At 39.2% G+C, this 16,238-nt stretch overlaps 1 protein-coding gene across 1 annotated transcript; it reads right to left on the bottom strand.

Moving 5' to 3' along the window:
* Nucleotides 1–11,359: 11,359 nt before the first annotated feature.
* On the bottom strand, nt 11,360–15,844 carry NEUROD1 (neuronal differentiation 1). Its single transcript, XM_032292762.1, has 2 exons — nt 15,403–15,844; nt 11,360–13,854 (listed from the first exon to the last, which is right to left on the bottom strand). The coding sequence occupies exon 2, from the start codon at nt 13,841–13,843 to the stop codon at nt 12,773–12,775; it is 1,071 nt and encodes a 356-aa protein (XP_032148653.1). The 5' UTR covers nt 13,844–13,854; nt 15,403–15,844; the 3' UTR covers nt 11,360–12,772.
* Between the last annotated feature and the right edge of the window lie 394 nt (nt 15,845–16,238).

Below are 16,238 nucleotides of genomic sequence, written 5' to 3'. Positions count from 1 at the left end.
AGACCTAACACCATAAAAACCCTAGAAGAAAATCTAGGCAAAACCATTCAGGACATAGATGTAGGCAAGGACTTCATGACCAAAACACCAAAAGCATTGACAACAAAGACCAAAATAGACGAATGGGACCTAATCAAACTCCACAGCTTCTGCACAGCAAAAGAAACAGTCATTAGAGTGAATTGGCAACCAACAGAATGGGAAAAAATTTTTGCAGTTTACCCATCTGACAAAGGGCTGATATCCAGAATTTACAAAGAACTAAAACAGATTTACAAGAAAAAAACTAACAAGCCCATTCAAGAGTGGGCAAAGGATATGAACAGACACTTTACAAAAGAAGACATACATAAGGCCAACAAACATATGAAAAAATGCTCATCATCACTGGTCATCAGAGAAATGCAAATCAAAACAACATTGAGATACCATCTCACGCCAGTTAGAATGGCGATCATTAAAAAATCTGGAGACAACAGATGCTGGAGAGAATGTGGAGAAATAGGAATACTTTTGCACTGTTGGTGGGAGTGTAAATTACTTCAACCATTGTGGAAGACAGTGTGGCGATTCCTCAAGGACCTAGAAATAGAAATTCCATTTGACCCAGCAATCCCATTACTGGGTATATATCCAAAGGACTGCAAATTGTTCTACTATAAGGACACGTGCACACGAATGTTCATTGCAGCACTGTTTACAATAGCAAAGACCTGGAACCAACCCAAATGCCCATCAATGATAGACTGGATAGGGAAAATATGGCACCTATACACCATGGAATATTATGCAGCCAGCAAAAACAATGAGTTTGGGTCCTTTGTAGGGACATGGATGAACCTGGAAACCATCATTCTCAGCAAACTGACAGAAGAGCAGAAGATCAAACACGGCATGTTCTCACTCATAGGCGGGTGTTGAACAATGAGAACACATGGACACAGGGAGGGGAGCACTACACACTGGGGTCAGTTGGGGGGAAATAGGGGAGGGGCGGTGGGGGGTGGGGAGTTGGGGAGAGATAGCAAGGGGAGAAATGCCAGATGTAGGTGATGGGGAGGAAGGCAGCAAATCACACTGCTATGTGTGTACCTATGCAACAATTTTGCATGTTCTTCACATGTACCCCAAAACCTAAAATGCAATAAAATAAATAAATGGGGAAAAAAATAGGCACCAGACTTGCTGTCTTTGACTTTTGCTTCATTATTTGTCACCATTTGGGGGCACTTCAGTGTCTATGTCAACAACCTGTACAACTAACAGTGGTTTAAAATAACATTTTATTTCCGACATTAAAGGAGGTTCAGAGTCAGGTTGTTCCTGGGTTGGTTCATCCCATACTGTGTCATTAGAAATCAAGAGCTTTGCAGCTTTCTACTTCACTATCACCAGGTAGCAACAAGGATTCTACTGTTGGCTTCAAGATGGCTACAGGAGTGCTAAGCATCATACCCGCTCTCAAAAAATGTCCAAAAGCAACAATGAAAGCAGCATTTGTAGGTTTTCCTTGGGCATTTCTTTTTTCTTAACCAGAGGGAAAAAAATGTTTTCAAAAATCCCACCCAGTAGACCTCCTCTCATATCCTGTTGATTAGAATTGGGCAATATGCCTGTGCTGTAGCTCCCAGAGACACTGGGAAAAGTGTTTTCAGCTTCCAGGTGGGAGGTGAGACCTACTAAAATGGAAAAAGAAGTTCTAGATGAATATTGATGAGGCAACTAACAGTGCATTATCTTCTTTTTTCCCCCCAGGCTGTATAATTCATCTGGATTTGTTAACTGGATAACAAAAAAGTCAAACTTATTGACTTAAAGCAACAATGATTTGTTATTTCCTATAGTTCTGTGAGTTGGATGAAGTCAGCTAAGTAGTTCTGCTCTGTGAGGTATCAACTGAATGTACTTGCATTTAACTGGAAGCTCAGGTGGGGCTGAAATAGCCAAGATGGCTTCATTTGCATGTCTTGTATCTCAGCTGGAGTGGCTGGAATAGATAAAAACTACCTGGGCCTATCTCTTTTCATGTGGTTGCTCACTGCAAGTAGTCTAGCCTGAGCTTTTAAAAAATGACACTGAGTTTTAAGAGAGTAAAAGCAGAAGGTGTCATCCCTCTTAAGGCCCAGGTCCAGAACCAGAATAGTGTTACTTTGCTTCTTGCTGTTAGTCAAACAAGTCACAAGGGGAAATGGAAATAAAGCCCTTCAGTTGCTGGCAGATGAAAGTCACGTTAAAAAGGAGAATGTATATATGGACAGAAAGAATTGTTGGCAGCCATCTTTGCAGACAAGCTAACACAGTGGACCCTGTGAGGGTGTTTGTTAGCGGTTAACATCCCTCCCATTTGCCAAATATACTCACTTTCTTTCAGTATTCCCAAGTCTCATCCAATTATGATATCAAGTGCAAAATCTAGCATCTTATGGTGCTCCTCTTATTTGGAGAACCTAGGAACTAAAAACACATGTTATCTTCCCACACGAATACAACATACTGATGAGACAGGGAGAGGATAAGCATGATAAACGCTCCCATCTAAAAGGGAAAAATATAGAAAGGACATCACAATCACTGGTCCATAGCAGTTCTGAAATTCAGGAAGGCATGTGTTAACACTTTCCCAGACCCTCAGAAAAAGAATGTTCCTATCTCACATCCAGATCTGCTCCCTGAGAGTGGTTCCCTAATTCATCATTCTCAGCAGCTCTTTGCTGCCGCCTCTGGGCTTTTGGTTGTTCCCTCCATATTATTCTTCTTTTCACCAAGTCATGGCCCATGATTGCAGCCAAGTAGCTTTTTCAGCCTTCTTTTTATCCATAAAAAGTTGGAGGTACAGAGGCTTTTCATGTTAAACTTGTAAACCAAAAATAAAATTCTAAGCCCCCCAACCATCTCAATGGGCCCCTCCTTTCAGCCAAGGACATTCCAAAGTTGCCCTGAAAAACTAGTTCATGCCACAATGGGAAAGGGGAGTCAGATATACCTCATTACACCATCTACCCTTTTGGAATTCAGGCATAGCTGACCAGCATTAACATCAACACAGAGACCTTAAGACTGGTGGAACAGACTTTTTAGGTCTAATAAAAAACACTTATAATCTAGTCTTTCTGAAACCTGCTACCTGAAGCTCCATCTGCATGATAAATTCCTTTCTATTAATTCCAGGTCTTTAGATAATGACTCAACCAACTGCCAATCAGAAAACCTCTGAATCTTCCTATGACCTGGAAGCCCCAACTTTCAGTACTCCTGCTCTTCTAGACTGAACTAATATTCATTGGTTGATGTTCTATGTCTCCCTAAAGGTATAAAGCCAAGTTGTAGCCTGGTCACCTTGGGCACATGTCATCGGGACTTTCTGAGGCTGTGTCACAGGCATGTCCTTAACACCGGAAAAATGAACTTCTAAATTGATTCAGACTTGTCAAAGATACTTTTGTCTTACAAACTGTGTAAATGGACACAACTCCTTTAGAAAATGTTTGAGCTTTATGTAGTTCACTTTTCTTACAGATATCATGTATGTGCGTGATATTGTGACATAATAAGAAATATATGTTTTGATCTTCATCACTGGCTTCTGGACAGAGCTCCTAAAATCCTTGTAATTCCCAAGAGATGAAAGCAAAAGCTTAGTTTTTGTTGTTCTTGTTGTTATAGTATTAGGCTTCTGTCCCTAGCTCCTGAAACAACTCAGAGAAAGGAAAAAGGCGCATCTTTTGTTATTCAAAACAATCCCCTTTCAACCACACCTGAGTTTATGTTAATGTGGTGACTTTCAGAAATCCTCAGTTTCATCTTCACTATGTCCAGGGTTTTCTCCATCTTAGTGTATAGAAATTAGCAAGCAACAACAAAATCAAAGCCTCTCTTGTATCAGGCAATTCTTGTGTGTGGCAGAAAACCCAACTCAAACGAGCTTAAAATAATAAAACCTACGTAGAGGCATAGGGATAGCTTATGGAAAGACTTGATCCCACAGCTCAAATAATATAATGCAAAAAAACACTTTCCCTTTCTTTCTTCACTCTGCTTTCTATTGGGTGAGCATCATCCTCTGCTCCGTGTCTTTCTATCCTGCTCAAATTCTCTCCTCCAAGTACCTAAATGCTACCACATTCCAGACCTCTAATCCACATACATATCACATTTGTCACAAGAAAGACACGTGTCTCTATAGATATTTCTTACTTAAAAAAGGAAGTTTCTCTATACCAGTAAAGTCTTCTTGCATAACATTTTGTCTTAATAAGTTATCATCTTTATCAGTTAGCAGAGGCAGAGTTATGATGTGGTTTTCAAACTTTTCCAGTGGCTTAAAACAACAAAGTTTTATTCCTTACTGATGTTCACCTGACTAAGGGTGGGCATGAAATGAGAAAGCAAGCAAGCATAAGAGATGAAAGTACCAACTATCCCAAAACAAACAGACCAATAAAGATTAAAAACAAGATAGAGCTCCAGATCTACATAAAACCCAAACTTCTAATTAAATACCTTCAGATGAAATGATCACTAACTTGTATTTAGAACAATCAAGCCGGGCGCGGTGGCTCACGCCTGTAATCCCAGCACTTTGGGAGGCCGAGGCGGGTGGATCATGAGGTCAAGAGATCGAGACCATCCTGGTCAACATGGTGAAACCCCGTCTCTACTAAAACTACAAAAAATTAGCTGGGCATGGTGGTGCGTGCCTGTAATCCCAGCTACTCAGGAGGCTGAGGCAGGAGAATTGCCTGAACCCAGGAGGCGGAGGTTGTGGTGAGCCGAGATCGCGCCATTGCACTCCAGCCTGGGTAAAAAGAGTAAAACCCCGTCCAAAAAAAAAAAAAAAAAAGAAAAAAAAAAAAAAAGAACAATCAAAATAGACAAATAATCAGATGAAAGCCCCATGTAACTAAAATTGAAGTCTTAGCCTCTTAAGCTCAGAAGAGCACTGGCTCAAGCCCCTTAAAAAACGCAAAAATAGAGACGGAATTTTTAGAAATCATGGCACCTAAATTCATTTGGACTAGAATTATTTTTTTTAATTATGTGATTTTAAATATAAAACTGTGTGTTAAATGAGTGCCTGTGAAATCGGAAAAATGTTACATTTGTTCTTTCAGAGGCTCTATTTATTAATATATATGCTGCCCCACAAATCAAATAAATATGACATTTTCTTCACATGAAGAACAAATTGATACTTTTTTATGAATTCAAAGATCTGACTTTTAAAAAATTGCCCATAGTTTATTGGCTAGGCCCATTCACACTTCACTAAATGTAGATGTCAGTTTAGGTCATTCACATGAATAATAAACAATACAACTTTTATATAATTCAGATGCTTATTAAATAGCTGTTGTGTCAGCTTTTTCAATATCAAACCTGCTATCAACTAGGTATACTGGCTGTTATATATTGTCTCATTAAAAGTTTAAGATGACATTTTCAGAAGAATTTAAATAAACTCTCCTATACTTATATATATTTACATCAATTCATTAGAGTTTTAGTATACCTATCAGTTTCCTAGGGCTGCCATAACAAATCACCACAGACTGGGTAGTTTAAAACAACAGAAATGTATTCTATTACAGTTCTAGAGACAAGAAGTTTAAAATCAAGGTGTCAACAGGACAGATTCCTTCTTAGGGATTCAGAGGGAGAAGCTGCGAATTCCTGTCTCTTTCCCAGTTTCTGATGTTTGCTCCAAATCCTTAGGGCCCCTGGGCTTATAGACACATCACTCCAATCTCTGCCTTTTCTATGTATCTATGTATCTGTGTTCTATCTTCTCATCAGGACATCAGTGATTGGATTTAGGGCCCACCCTAATCCAGCAGGAACTCATATTAATTTACATTTTATATATTAATTAAGTCTGGAAAGACAGTATTTCAAATGAGGTCATATTTTGAGGTTCTGGGTGGACATAAATTTGAGAGAGAGGTAGGGAAGGGAAGGGGATACTACTCAGCCAAGCACAGGATACACACACATACACCACACACACACACATACATTCTACATCTATCTATCTATCTAACTGTCTATCTATCTATCTATCTATCTATCTATCTATCTATCTACCTATCTATCTATCTATCTGTTTTCCCTTGGCAATATGTTTTAATATAAATGCACCAGTAGTTAATTAGATGAAACTGAAACCTTGGGAAGCAAAATATCTCTTTGTTTAATATTTTTAATACATCAATCAGAGTCAAGGAACCATTAATTTGTTTATCAAAAAATCTTTTGTTGATATTTTAAGATATCTAAACAAGTAGCTTTGCCTCTATTAAAAAAAACTATTCTAGTAAAGAAATATTATTATAAACATCACTACTTAGATTTAGTTATAATTTATATGCATTTGTACCATCATTTATTATGTATTTAGTCACTGGCTGGAATAAAGGTTATTCAGTTATCTATTAACAATTACAAGTGATATTATCTTAAATATATATATTTTTTGAGACAGGGTCTCACTTTGTCACCCAAGCTAGATGGCGTGCAATGGTGCAATCACATCTCACTGCAGCCTCAACCTCCCCAGGCTCAGGTGATCCTCCCACCTCAGCCTCCCGAGTAGCTGGGACTCTAGGTGCATGCCATCACACGCCACTAATTTTTGTATTTTCTGTAGACACGAACTTTCACCATGTTGCCCAGACTGGTCTCGAACTCCTAGCCTCAAGTTATCCATCCACCTCCCAAAAGTGCTGGGATTGCAGGTGTGAGCCACTGAACCCAGCCACCAAATCTTCTTTTTAGAACACTCTATTATCTTCTTTCTGCTTTGATGTTAACATTACTTAGTCACATACCTGCTATGAGTAAACAAGCACTACAATTGTTAGTGACACCAGTGGAAAGGGATTAACAGTTCTCTTAAGCATTGTAATACCCCTTCATTGACGTCACCAAAAGTGATGGTGATCTCTTAACTGGCATCATTGAGAGTGAACATTAAAAAAATAGTATTGATGTGCTGAGTTTATACACCAAACACTTTAAAATAGAAATTATGAGCTAGAGTAACTTTACATAACACTAAAAATAGAACAAGAACAATTGCTGAAAGAATAACGAACCGAAAGGAAAAAAAAAACCATGCATTGAAATACATGGTCTAGAAAGAGCCTATAATAGTTTTTCTTTTACTCCAATTCCAGGTTATATTTAAACAATTGATATCAATAAAAAGAAACTATGGCTGACAATTCATGATTACCGATCCTCAAAAAGGAAGTGGAGGGAGTTTGGTGCCATAAAATACAATAAGAAATTAGTTTCAATTGTTTTATTTTTATAGAATCAATGTTTATAACATTTGCTAGACTGAAAATAATCTGTGGTCCTCTCCATTCTGTACTGACTTGACTTATAGCATAGTGATTAAGGCAACAGGTTTGGCATCACATTAGTGTTCTTCAATTCCCTTGGAAAGTTAATGTTTATTGAGGATCCTCTAGGTCTTCTAAGCAACAGAGGAATAGCAACAAACAGAAGAGACAACGTTGTCTCTGTTTCTGTGGTGCTTAGAAGATCTAGGGATAGATAGTTTAAAAGAAACTAAACATATAGTTTAAGCTAAACAAAAAAGTAGACAAGATAACAATTGATAGGTAAATGCTCTGGAAAGAGGGAGGGGCAATATAGTGATTTTGGTGGAGTTGAAGTCAGTTGCTATTTTAAATGGGAATCAGGAAAAGCTTCTTTGAAAAAATAGCATTGAAAAAAAAAATCTGAATGAAGAAAGGAAGACAGAATGCAAATATCTAGGTATTTCAACTTCCTGAAGTTTCCCCATAAGGCAGGAGGCTGCTTTGATGATGCAATATGTAAGTGAATGAAAAGCACTTAGCACTGGCCTAATATGTGAAGCCACCTCTCTGGATGGCTATCCTTAGACATCAAAGTGTAAAGCAGGTTAGCTTTTGATCTTGTTAACAGAAAAGTCAGTTACCAGGTTACTTTATATGTGCTAGATTGAATTTACTGTTTATTTCTCCATGTCATTTCAAAATTGGATCCATGTCTGAGAATTGTGGTTCTGTAGAGATGGTTATTGTCACTATCTATCTACCTCTAAATTAGCTGGGCAAATAACACAATAATGCTTAGATGGTCAAATCCACATTTAATGTAGCTGAAGATTTAATCCAGCATTAACATAATACTCTGCATTTTAAAATTAGCAATTTAACCAGAAGTCCCCAGAGACTGTGGCCTTGTCTCATCAATGCCACTAGTTTGGCTGCACAGTTAATTCCATCAGAGCCATTGGACCAAGCTTTAGTGTGTGTGAAGAGAGTCCATGAGTCAATTGCCAGCACAGAATTCTTCCTGTCATAGGAAGGCAGATGATCTCAACTTTTGAGCGCATACAGTGCAGATTTCTAGTTGAATGGTTCTTGACAATAGTGTCCTCTGAAACATAATGCCTGGCCAGGAGCCAATGATTATGCCACCATACAAATCACTGTGCATCTGACGCCAGAACGCCTCTTTGCAATGGTATCAACAAGAGTTTTCAGTCCTGGTGTTCCACAAGATGTTGCATTGGCTGTTTTATTCTCTCTCAGACCCTGGAATTAAAGATTTTATTTAGACAATTTTCAGGAAGTAAGTGGTGTTAGAGGGAGAGAAAAATATAAGTGAGGAGGTTTTTGTGTAGTTTAAGAAGCAGTTTTGCTATTTTACATTTCCCAGTAGGAGAAAATCAGCTAATATTTTGAAACCTAGTTTTATTAATTGCTTAATAGATATTTTCACTTTAAATTTCTTGTATAATTATAGAACTAAAACAGCTTGGTTCAAACTGTTAGCTAATGATCCATATATCATTTTAGTAATTGCTAGCTTCTTTGAGAAAATGCATTAATTTTGTAAGAGTGTAAGGACTTTCAAATGTAAAAACATAGAGAGATTTTAAGATTAATAAATTAGAACATAAAATTTGTTTCAAATGTTATTTTACTGTAATATATCATAAACCTAAAATTAGTAGAACATTCTTAAGATATTATAATCTTTCATTTTAATTTGTATATAAGTATTTTAAGGATTGAAAGTGAATAGATCATACTATACAGCTGCAATTGGTTACATAAAATAAAATATGTTATACAAAGTATCCTATTCAATAGTAATTATACACCATTATTATATTTAGCCAAATTTCATCTTCAACTGTGATATTTCACCCTGATTTTGCATACCAGCTTTTTCTAGAAATAACTATTCATAGGATTTTCACATTAAACAAATATACCTAAGCATCTTTTTGATAGGAATAGTTGTGGCTCAAGATGAAGAAACACATAGAATCCTAAATATTATTCATGACAAGCATTAAACAGCAAAACTAAAAGAAATATTTTTTCTAGGGAAGCCAAACTTGCCAGTATTTTTTTTTGTTGGTTTTCATTTAGTAAAATATGTTCTTTTCTTACAAACTGGGTATAAGCATTAGCCAATTATAAAAACTGTAAGAATCTCTTTTAAATATGGGTAGCAATTCATAAAAGAAGAAGATAATTTAAAATGTTTCTTATGGTTTGAAAATGCCTTCCAAATATTCATTAAACATTTAAGTGAGTAAATTTGTAGAATATGTTTCTGACATTGGCACTGGTTCTGTGGTATTTCTTTGATCAGATGGAAGTGCTATGTGTTATGCAGAGTGCATGCAGTTCATTCATGCATAAACAATATCATTTTCATAAATTAAATCCTCCCCTGCAGAAGGAACATCTGTGCCTGCCTTTGAATAAAAGATGGTGGCATGTGAGTTACTCCTTGACTGACTGAAAGAATCCCTATGTTTTAGAATGAAGTTGTATTGGCAAAATGGAAAAAAAAAAATCGAACCTTTTAGTCTTCATTTCTACCTTAGAAAAGAATGCCGTCTAGATTTCCCTGTTTGCTATTTTGAAAGCTGAAATTCTGGAAATGTCATTATTTTATTTCTTCTCTTCACTACAGCAACAGATTTTAGTTTGCATGAAGATGTCTAATTTTAATTGCAGGTGAAATTGAGCTACTTAATAGATTAGATCAGGTCTGAATGCTCACTTCATGATCTCCTATGCTGATAGTATTCATGTATCATATCAGTATTATGTCTCTTAAAGTAAGAACAGCGAGAACAATTCAGGATATAGAAAGCAACAGCTTGATTCCAAAATAACAACTCTGATTCACTTGGAATGAGATTGCTGCATTTTAGATAAAGTTGGGACGAACTTAAAAGTATTTCTGTCATGTGATGAAGGCTGATAGAAAACATGTTAAAATGATATATTTTAAATTGCTCTCAAGCATTTTTTTAACATTGAAATATACCTTACTGCTACTGTCACAGCTTGACGCAGGCTCATTGGCAATGTTATTAGTATGGCTAATTGTTCCTGTCCATTACATTACTCACATTTTTCTGGAGCAGCTTGCTAAATGAGGTCAGCTTTCTGGAAACCCTAAATCACCAATGAGAAGGAGATTAAAGGAACAAGCTTGGGAAGGGGGGTAGTCATCCAATGTGGCACCCGAATCAGAGTAGAAACAATGGAGTTACTAATGACAGTAATCAGAGCACCACAGTAGAGCCAGGGCACAAGTGCCAACATGATATTCCCTAGGAATCATGACTGTCAGTCAATACATCCAGAGGAAAAGGAATGCCAAACTCTTTTTTTTTTTTGAAGTGGACTTAACAATAGACAGAATCATCGTAAGTTTTTCCAGTGAGTTGTATTCATGAAACAACAGAATAGTGCCCCAAAGAATGGGGGGGAGGGATAATTACACCTTCCTAAAATACAGTACAAATAGCGTGCTCTTCAGTACAAATAATCCATTACGCTTTTTCATGGGAAAATGATAGAAATCATCAAAAGATGTTTGTAGAATAATTATAAAATGTCACTTCTCTTGAATTCTTTAAATTAATTAACCCATTTCCCTTTGGTACTTTCTAAAGTTATATAAATTTCTCTGGGACTATACTGGTTTGCAAGATAAACCTGTTCAGAAAAATGTACAAATAACAGAACACCAAGAAAATGGTAATGTTTTTATATGTCTTAAATATGTAGACAAACTAAGCTAGGATACTTGTTTATGTCTTGTCAATAATTAACAAAATCGACCTTTTTTTAAAAAAGAAATAGAATAAATTTTTAAAAATATGAATAAAAAACCTAAAGGCTAAGCCACTTAAAACAAAGAAAAAACACACTATTTGTACCACGTCCAATCTCATATTCTAAATAATGAAATATTAGTTAGGTCTTTTCATTATCTACAAAGAGCTGGTGACTCCCTATGCAAGATAGACAGAAAGACCATATGCCAAGGTAACCTTTTTTTTGGGGTTTATTCTACATACAGTGTTTAGTATTTTTTAACTCAGCAAAAAAGCAACTATTTTCCCCGAAAATAAAAACAAAATCCCTTTAAGAAGAAATGCAACAATTACTCTCACTTTCAATACTACTTTATTGCAACTGGATGAATGTTTTCTAAATTGTGCATTACACCATAATATACAGGATTACAAACAAAATTACAGTACAGATCGATTCCAGTGGTACCAGCATCACATCTCAAACAGCACTTATTCTGGACTGCATTTTACATGCAATAGCTATTGTTCTAATTATGAATTAAATTGTTTGAATGTATTTAAGCTACTGTACTAATTGACTACAATAGATATAAATCCCAACATTAACCATCTGATTAGGTTTAGGCTCAGATTTATTACATGAATATATGACAAACCACCATTTTTGTGACTATGTATAAAATCATGCATTTATAGTTTCTGGAAACACCAATAGCTTCAGATTCTCTGTAAAATCATGGAATGCAAAGGAGTAAAAGACTAAAAAGTAACAGTGCAAATTGTATGTGATAGTCAAGCAGCTTTCGATTTAAAGAAGGGTATGTTGGCATTTATAATATGTACATACAAGCTTGTGCAAGTAATGTGTTGAACTGATATGTTTTGATAGGGAATGCATCTCTTAATTTTTTATTCTCTTGAAAGTTATGATTCTGGTTTTTATTTTAGAGCGAGGGAACGATTTTAAAGTGAAATGAATTGCTCAAATTGTGCAATTTGTTTTTACAATTAGAGAGGAAAGAAGTGCTAAGGCAACACGATAACTTTCTAAGCACTTTTCTGCTGGTTTAAATTAGTTAAATTATTTTGTATAAATTAGATATAATTCTACTTTTCTGATATGTATAAAAATTGATGAAGCTGCATGGTTTTAAAATAGGAAATCCACATTATAAAAAGTCATTAAAAATTCTGTACAAAATCACAACAAAATAATTCAGCATGGGAAAGGTAACAAGTAGTAAAATGCTGGTTGAAAAATATATATTTATATATATTTTAATTGGCCCATTACTAGTTTAAAAATTGCATAGATCCTAATTATTGCTTGTGATTTTGTTATCCCGATCAGATAATTAATACGATCTGAATACAGCTACACCAAATTCGTGGTGCATTTTTTTAACTTTACTGTATTACTTTTTTATAATAGAAGAGCTATAGAAAATAATACATAAGGTGAACAGGAACTTTGATCCCCTGTTTCTTCCAAAGGCAGTAATGACAATAAATACATATATCACTTGAAGCTTGGAGTATTTGCACTTTGCAGCAGTAGTACCCAAAGGGCTGCCTTTTGTAAACACGACAGTCACTGTAAGCACAGTGGGTTCGTTTCCCGGAAATGGTGACACTGGCGTGCCTCTAATCGTGAAAGATGGCATTGAGCTGGGCACTCATGACTCGCTCATGATGTGAATGGCTATCGAAGGACATAATATTGTCTATGGGGATCTCGCAGCGAGGGGCAGCGGTGCCCGAGAAGATTGATCCGTGGCTTTGGGCCCCTGCCAGGGTCGCTGCAGGATAGTGCATGGTAAAGGCATAATTTTTCTCAAACTCCGCGGACGGTTCGTGTTTGAAAGAGAAGTTGCCATTGATGCTAAGCGGCGGGCTGAGGGGTCCGTCAAAGGAAGGGCTGGTGCAATCAGTCAGAGGGCTTTCAAAGAAGGGCTCCAGCGCTGCGCTGTAGGCGTGCGGCGGCGGCTTGACGTGGAAGACATGGGAGCTGTCCATGGTACCGTAGGGCGGACTGGGCAGCCCAGGAGACTGGTAGGAGTAGGGGTGTACAGGGAAGGAAGCGCTGGCCGTCGGCAGGTGCGGGGGCATGTCCTGGTTCTGCTCGGGCAGAAAAGTCCGAGGATTGAGTTGCAGGCAGCCCGCAACCAGGTTGGTGGTGGGTTGGGATAAGCCCTTGCAAAGCGTCTGAACGAAGGAGACCAGGTCTGGGCTTTTGCCTGAGCGCAGGATCTCTGACAGAGCCCAGATGTAGTTCTTGGCCAAGCGCAGAGTCTCAATTTTGGACAGCTTCTGCGTCTTAGAATAGCAAGGTACCACCTTTCGCAGGTTGTCTAGCGCCGCGTTCAGCCCGTGCATGCGGTTCCGCTCCCGGGCGTTAGCCTTCATGCGTCTCAGTTTAAAACGCTCCAGGCGAGCCTTGGTCATCTTCTTCTTTTTGGGGCCGCGTCTCTTGGGCTTTTGATCGTCATCCTCCTCTTCCTCTTCTTCCTCCTCTTCCAGGTCCTCGTCTTCGTCCTCCTCCTCTCCCCCATTCCTCAGTGAGTCCTCCTCTGCGTTCATGGCTTCAAGGTCGTCCTCCTTCTTGTCTGCCTCGTGCTCCTCGTCTTGAGAACTGAGACACTCGTCTGTCCAGCTTGGAGGACCTTGGGGCTGAGGCTCACCCATCAGCCCACTCTCGCTGTACGATTTGGTCATGTTTCTGTTTCCTGCATTCAACAGGAGAGAGGCAAACAGAAAGAAAAGAAGAAAAACGCTATATTCAAAAGCCAGATACGCCTTCAGCTTCCACCCACTGAACCTCTACAAATGCATGTGAAAAATACCTGCTCATTACAAAGTGAATGCCTCTGAGAAAAAGTTAAATGCAGTGTTTTATAATGGCGCCTGCGTGTGCCCCGCTGGTACGTAGGAGTGAGGACAGGACTGGGGGAGGGCAGTGAATATGTATATGTGTACACCACTCACGCATATGTGTATGTATCCTAGTGATTAACTTAAATGTGTTTATGGTGGTTGCCCAACCGGATAATGTGTGTGGAAATGACTGTATATTTCAGCGACTTCATGTTTATACGAATGTGTTCAAAGTTGCTCGCAACTCCACCAAAAAGTGAGTTGAAAAAATCACACATTCTGCTTCCATTTCTATCCTGGCTTCTAGGTACTTAGCGATTTAAGTTGAAGAGCCATTGCGTAATTTACTAACACTGGCAGCGATTTTTAAGAAGATTATACTTACGGGTACTGAAGAGCAAATGCAGAAAGGAGGAAAAATAGTTTCCACCAAATTGTTTCACCATCAGTGTAACATTTGGCAACAAAAGTAGACAGGATCTTCCACCCCACCTTCGCCATTCTTTTCTTGCCTTCCATCTCTGGCCTGCCGCTAAATTTCCACCTTGTACAAAAGCTCTCCGTACAGGGCCAGGGCTGGGGGCACAGCACAGAGCGCTCTCCCACGCGCCGGGGATCAGGTGCGGAAGGCTCCTCTCTAATAAACAGCCCATTGAAAGGGCCGCCCGTTCTTTATTGGGGCTTTTCAAAGTTCGCCTCAAACCTCCCTTTAAAAGATTTAGTAATTATAATGGTCAGCGATTGGCAACGCGAAGTTGCCGCTTCTGATAAGGAAAATAAAAAGGCTTTAGTAAAACAACTGAATTTCTGGCTCCAGTAGTGGCTGCTGGGGACTTGGCCGCCTCTGGAGCGGTAACAGGTAGCAGAAGTGAGTCCCTCTCCCTTTCTCCACTTTCCCCCACTCTCAACTAAACTATCTCTGAATCTGATTTATTTTCCATAGTGTGAATACTCAAGGTATCCATGTCCCTTTCATTCACTGAAAACACAGATTGACACTCCCAATGTGCATAAAATACATGCACACTATATAGAAAGATAACAGCTTTTTTTCTTACTGTAAGAAGTGAGAAAGTGAAGTCATTATTGCTTTTGAGACTTTAAAATCAGCACTAGCAGCTAATCATGGTTACCGTGTATTCTTTTATTTAAAAAATCCAAGAAGCTCCTATGCTATTCACAAAAGAAACCCAAATTTTTAAATTTTAAATTAGAAAGCCTGCAGGGGGTACTTGAGTGACATTACTCATTTGTGTGAGTAGTTATGGGCAATTATGGAGAGAGATGCTGGTCTCACATATACACACGCTTGCAAACGCACACTTACAGAATATGTAGGTGCATCAGTCTTCAGTTACTGCTTCTATTCTAGAGCAAAAAAATGAAAGAATTGTAATTACCTTTGTTGTTAGTAGGTCCTGAGCGGTGATAGTCTCATAACCCTGGGGCCTCCGGACGCCGTGCCTTCTGCGTGGGCGAATTCCTCGTGTCTTGGCCGCGCGGGCGCTCAGGTTATATAGCCCAGTTAGTGATGCTAAGCGCGGGCGGGGCCGCGAGCTGAGCGGCTAGCAGGTCTCTGCGCCTCGCGCCTGCGCACGCGTCCAGGCTGTGCACTCCTGGTTCTCCCCTCCTCCCTACTTCTCCCCACGCCTTGCTCTCCTCCCGCCCTGCTCCGACAACCGCTCCCCTCACCCTCCACCCCTACCCCCGCCCCTTCTCCTTCCTCCCCGGCATGCGCCATATGGTCTTCCCAGTCCAGCCAAGAGCCTAGAACCACGTGACCTGCCTATTTGTATGCCGCGGAGCGCTCCATTCCGGCCCCTTTGTGGCCAGAAGAAAGTGGCCCATCTGTCGCCAGTTAGAGACTCCGAGGACCTGTTTTTACCCGCAGGAGAGATTAACCCTTTCGGGCGGCAGAAGGGACCCGGGATAGAGGGGGGAGGGGATTTGAAGGAAGGAAGGGAAAAGCTAATGTTGACTAGGTCTAGGTCAAAACGAGTGGCCTGCTTTCGCGCCGGAAGTAGGACAGAGGTGAAAGAGCCAGAAGCGGGGAGACTGAGGCACGCAGTGAAGAGCCCTCGCTCCTTTCGATTCCTTGCCTTGGCACTGGCAATCAGAGCAGTGTGACTCCCTGCCCTCTCTGAAAGGCCCATCCCTTGGCTTCTCCTTAGCAGACGCTTTGATCATTGGCGCCAAAGGGTGGCTTCTAATCTCCGTCGGCCCCTCTAAGCAAACA

The sequence above is a fragment of the Sapajus apella genome, unplaced genomic scaffold, assembly GCF_009761245.1.
Source record: "Sapajus apella isolate SASKATOON/1434 unplaced genomic scaffold, GSC_monkey_1.0 scaffold28, whole genome shotgun sequence".
NCBI classification, from domain to species: Eukaryota; Metazoa; Chordata; class Mammalia; order Primates; family Cebidae; genus Sapajus; species Sapajus apella.
This window is presented reverse-complemented; position numbering and strand designations above follow the sequence as displayed.

Coding starts and splice junctions, on each gene's coding strand:
- NEUROD1 (XM_032292762.1), bottom strand. CDS start 13,843: ATGACCAAATCGTACAGCGAGAGTGGGCTGATGGGTGAGCCTCAGCCC.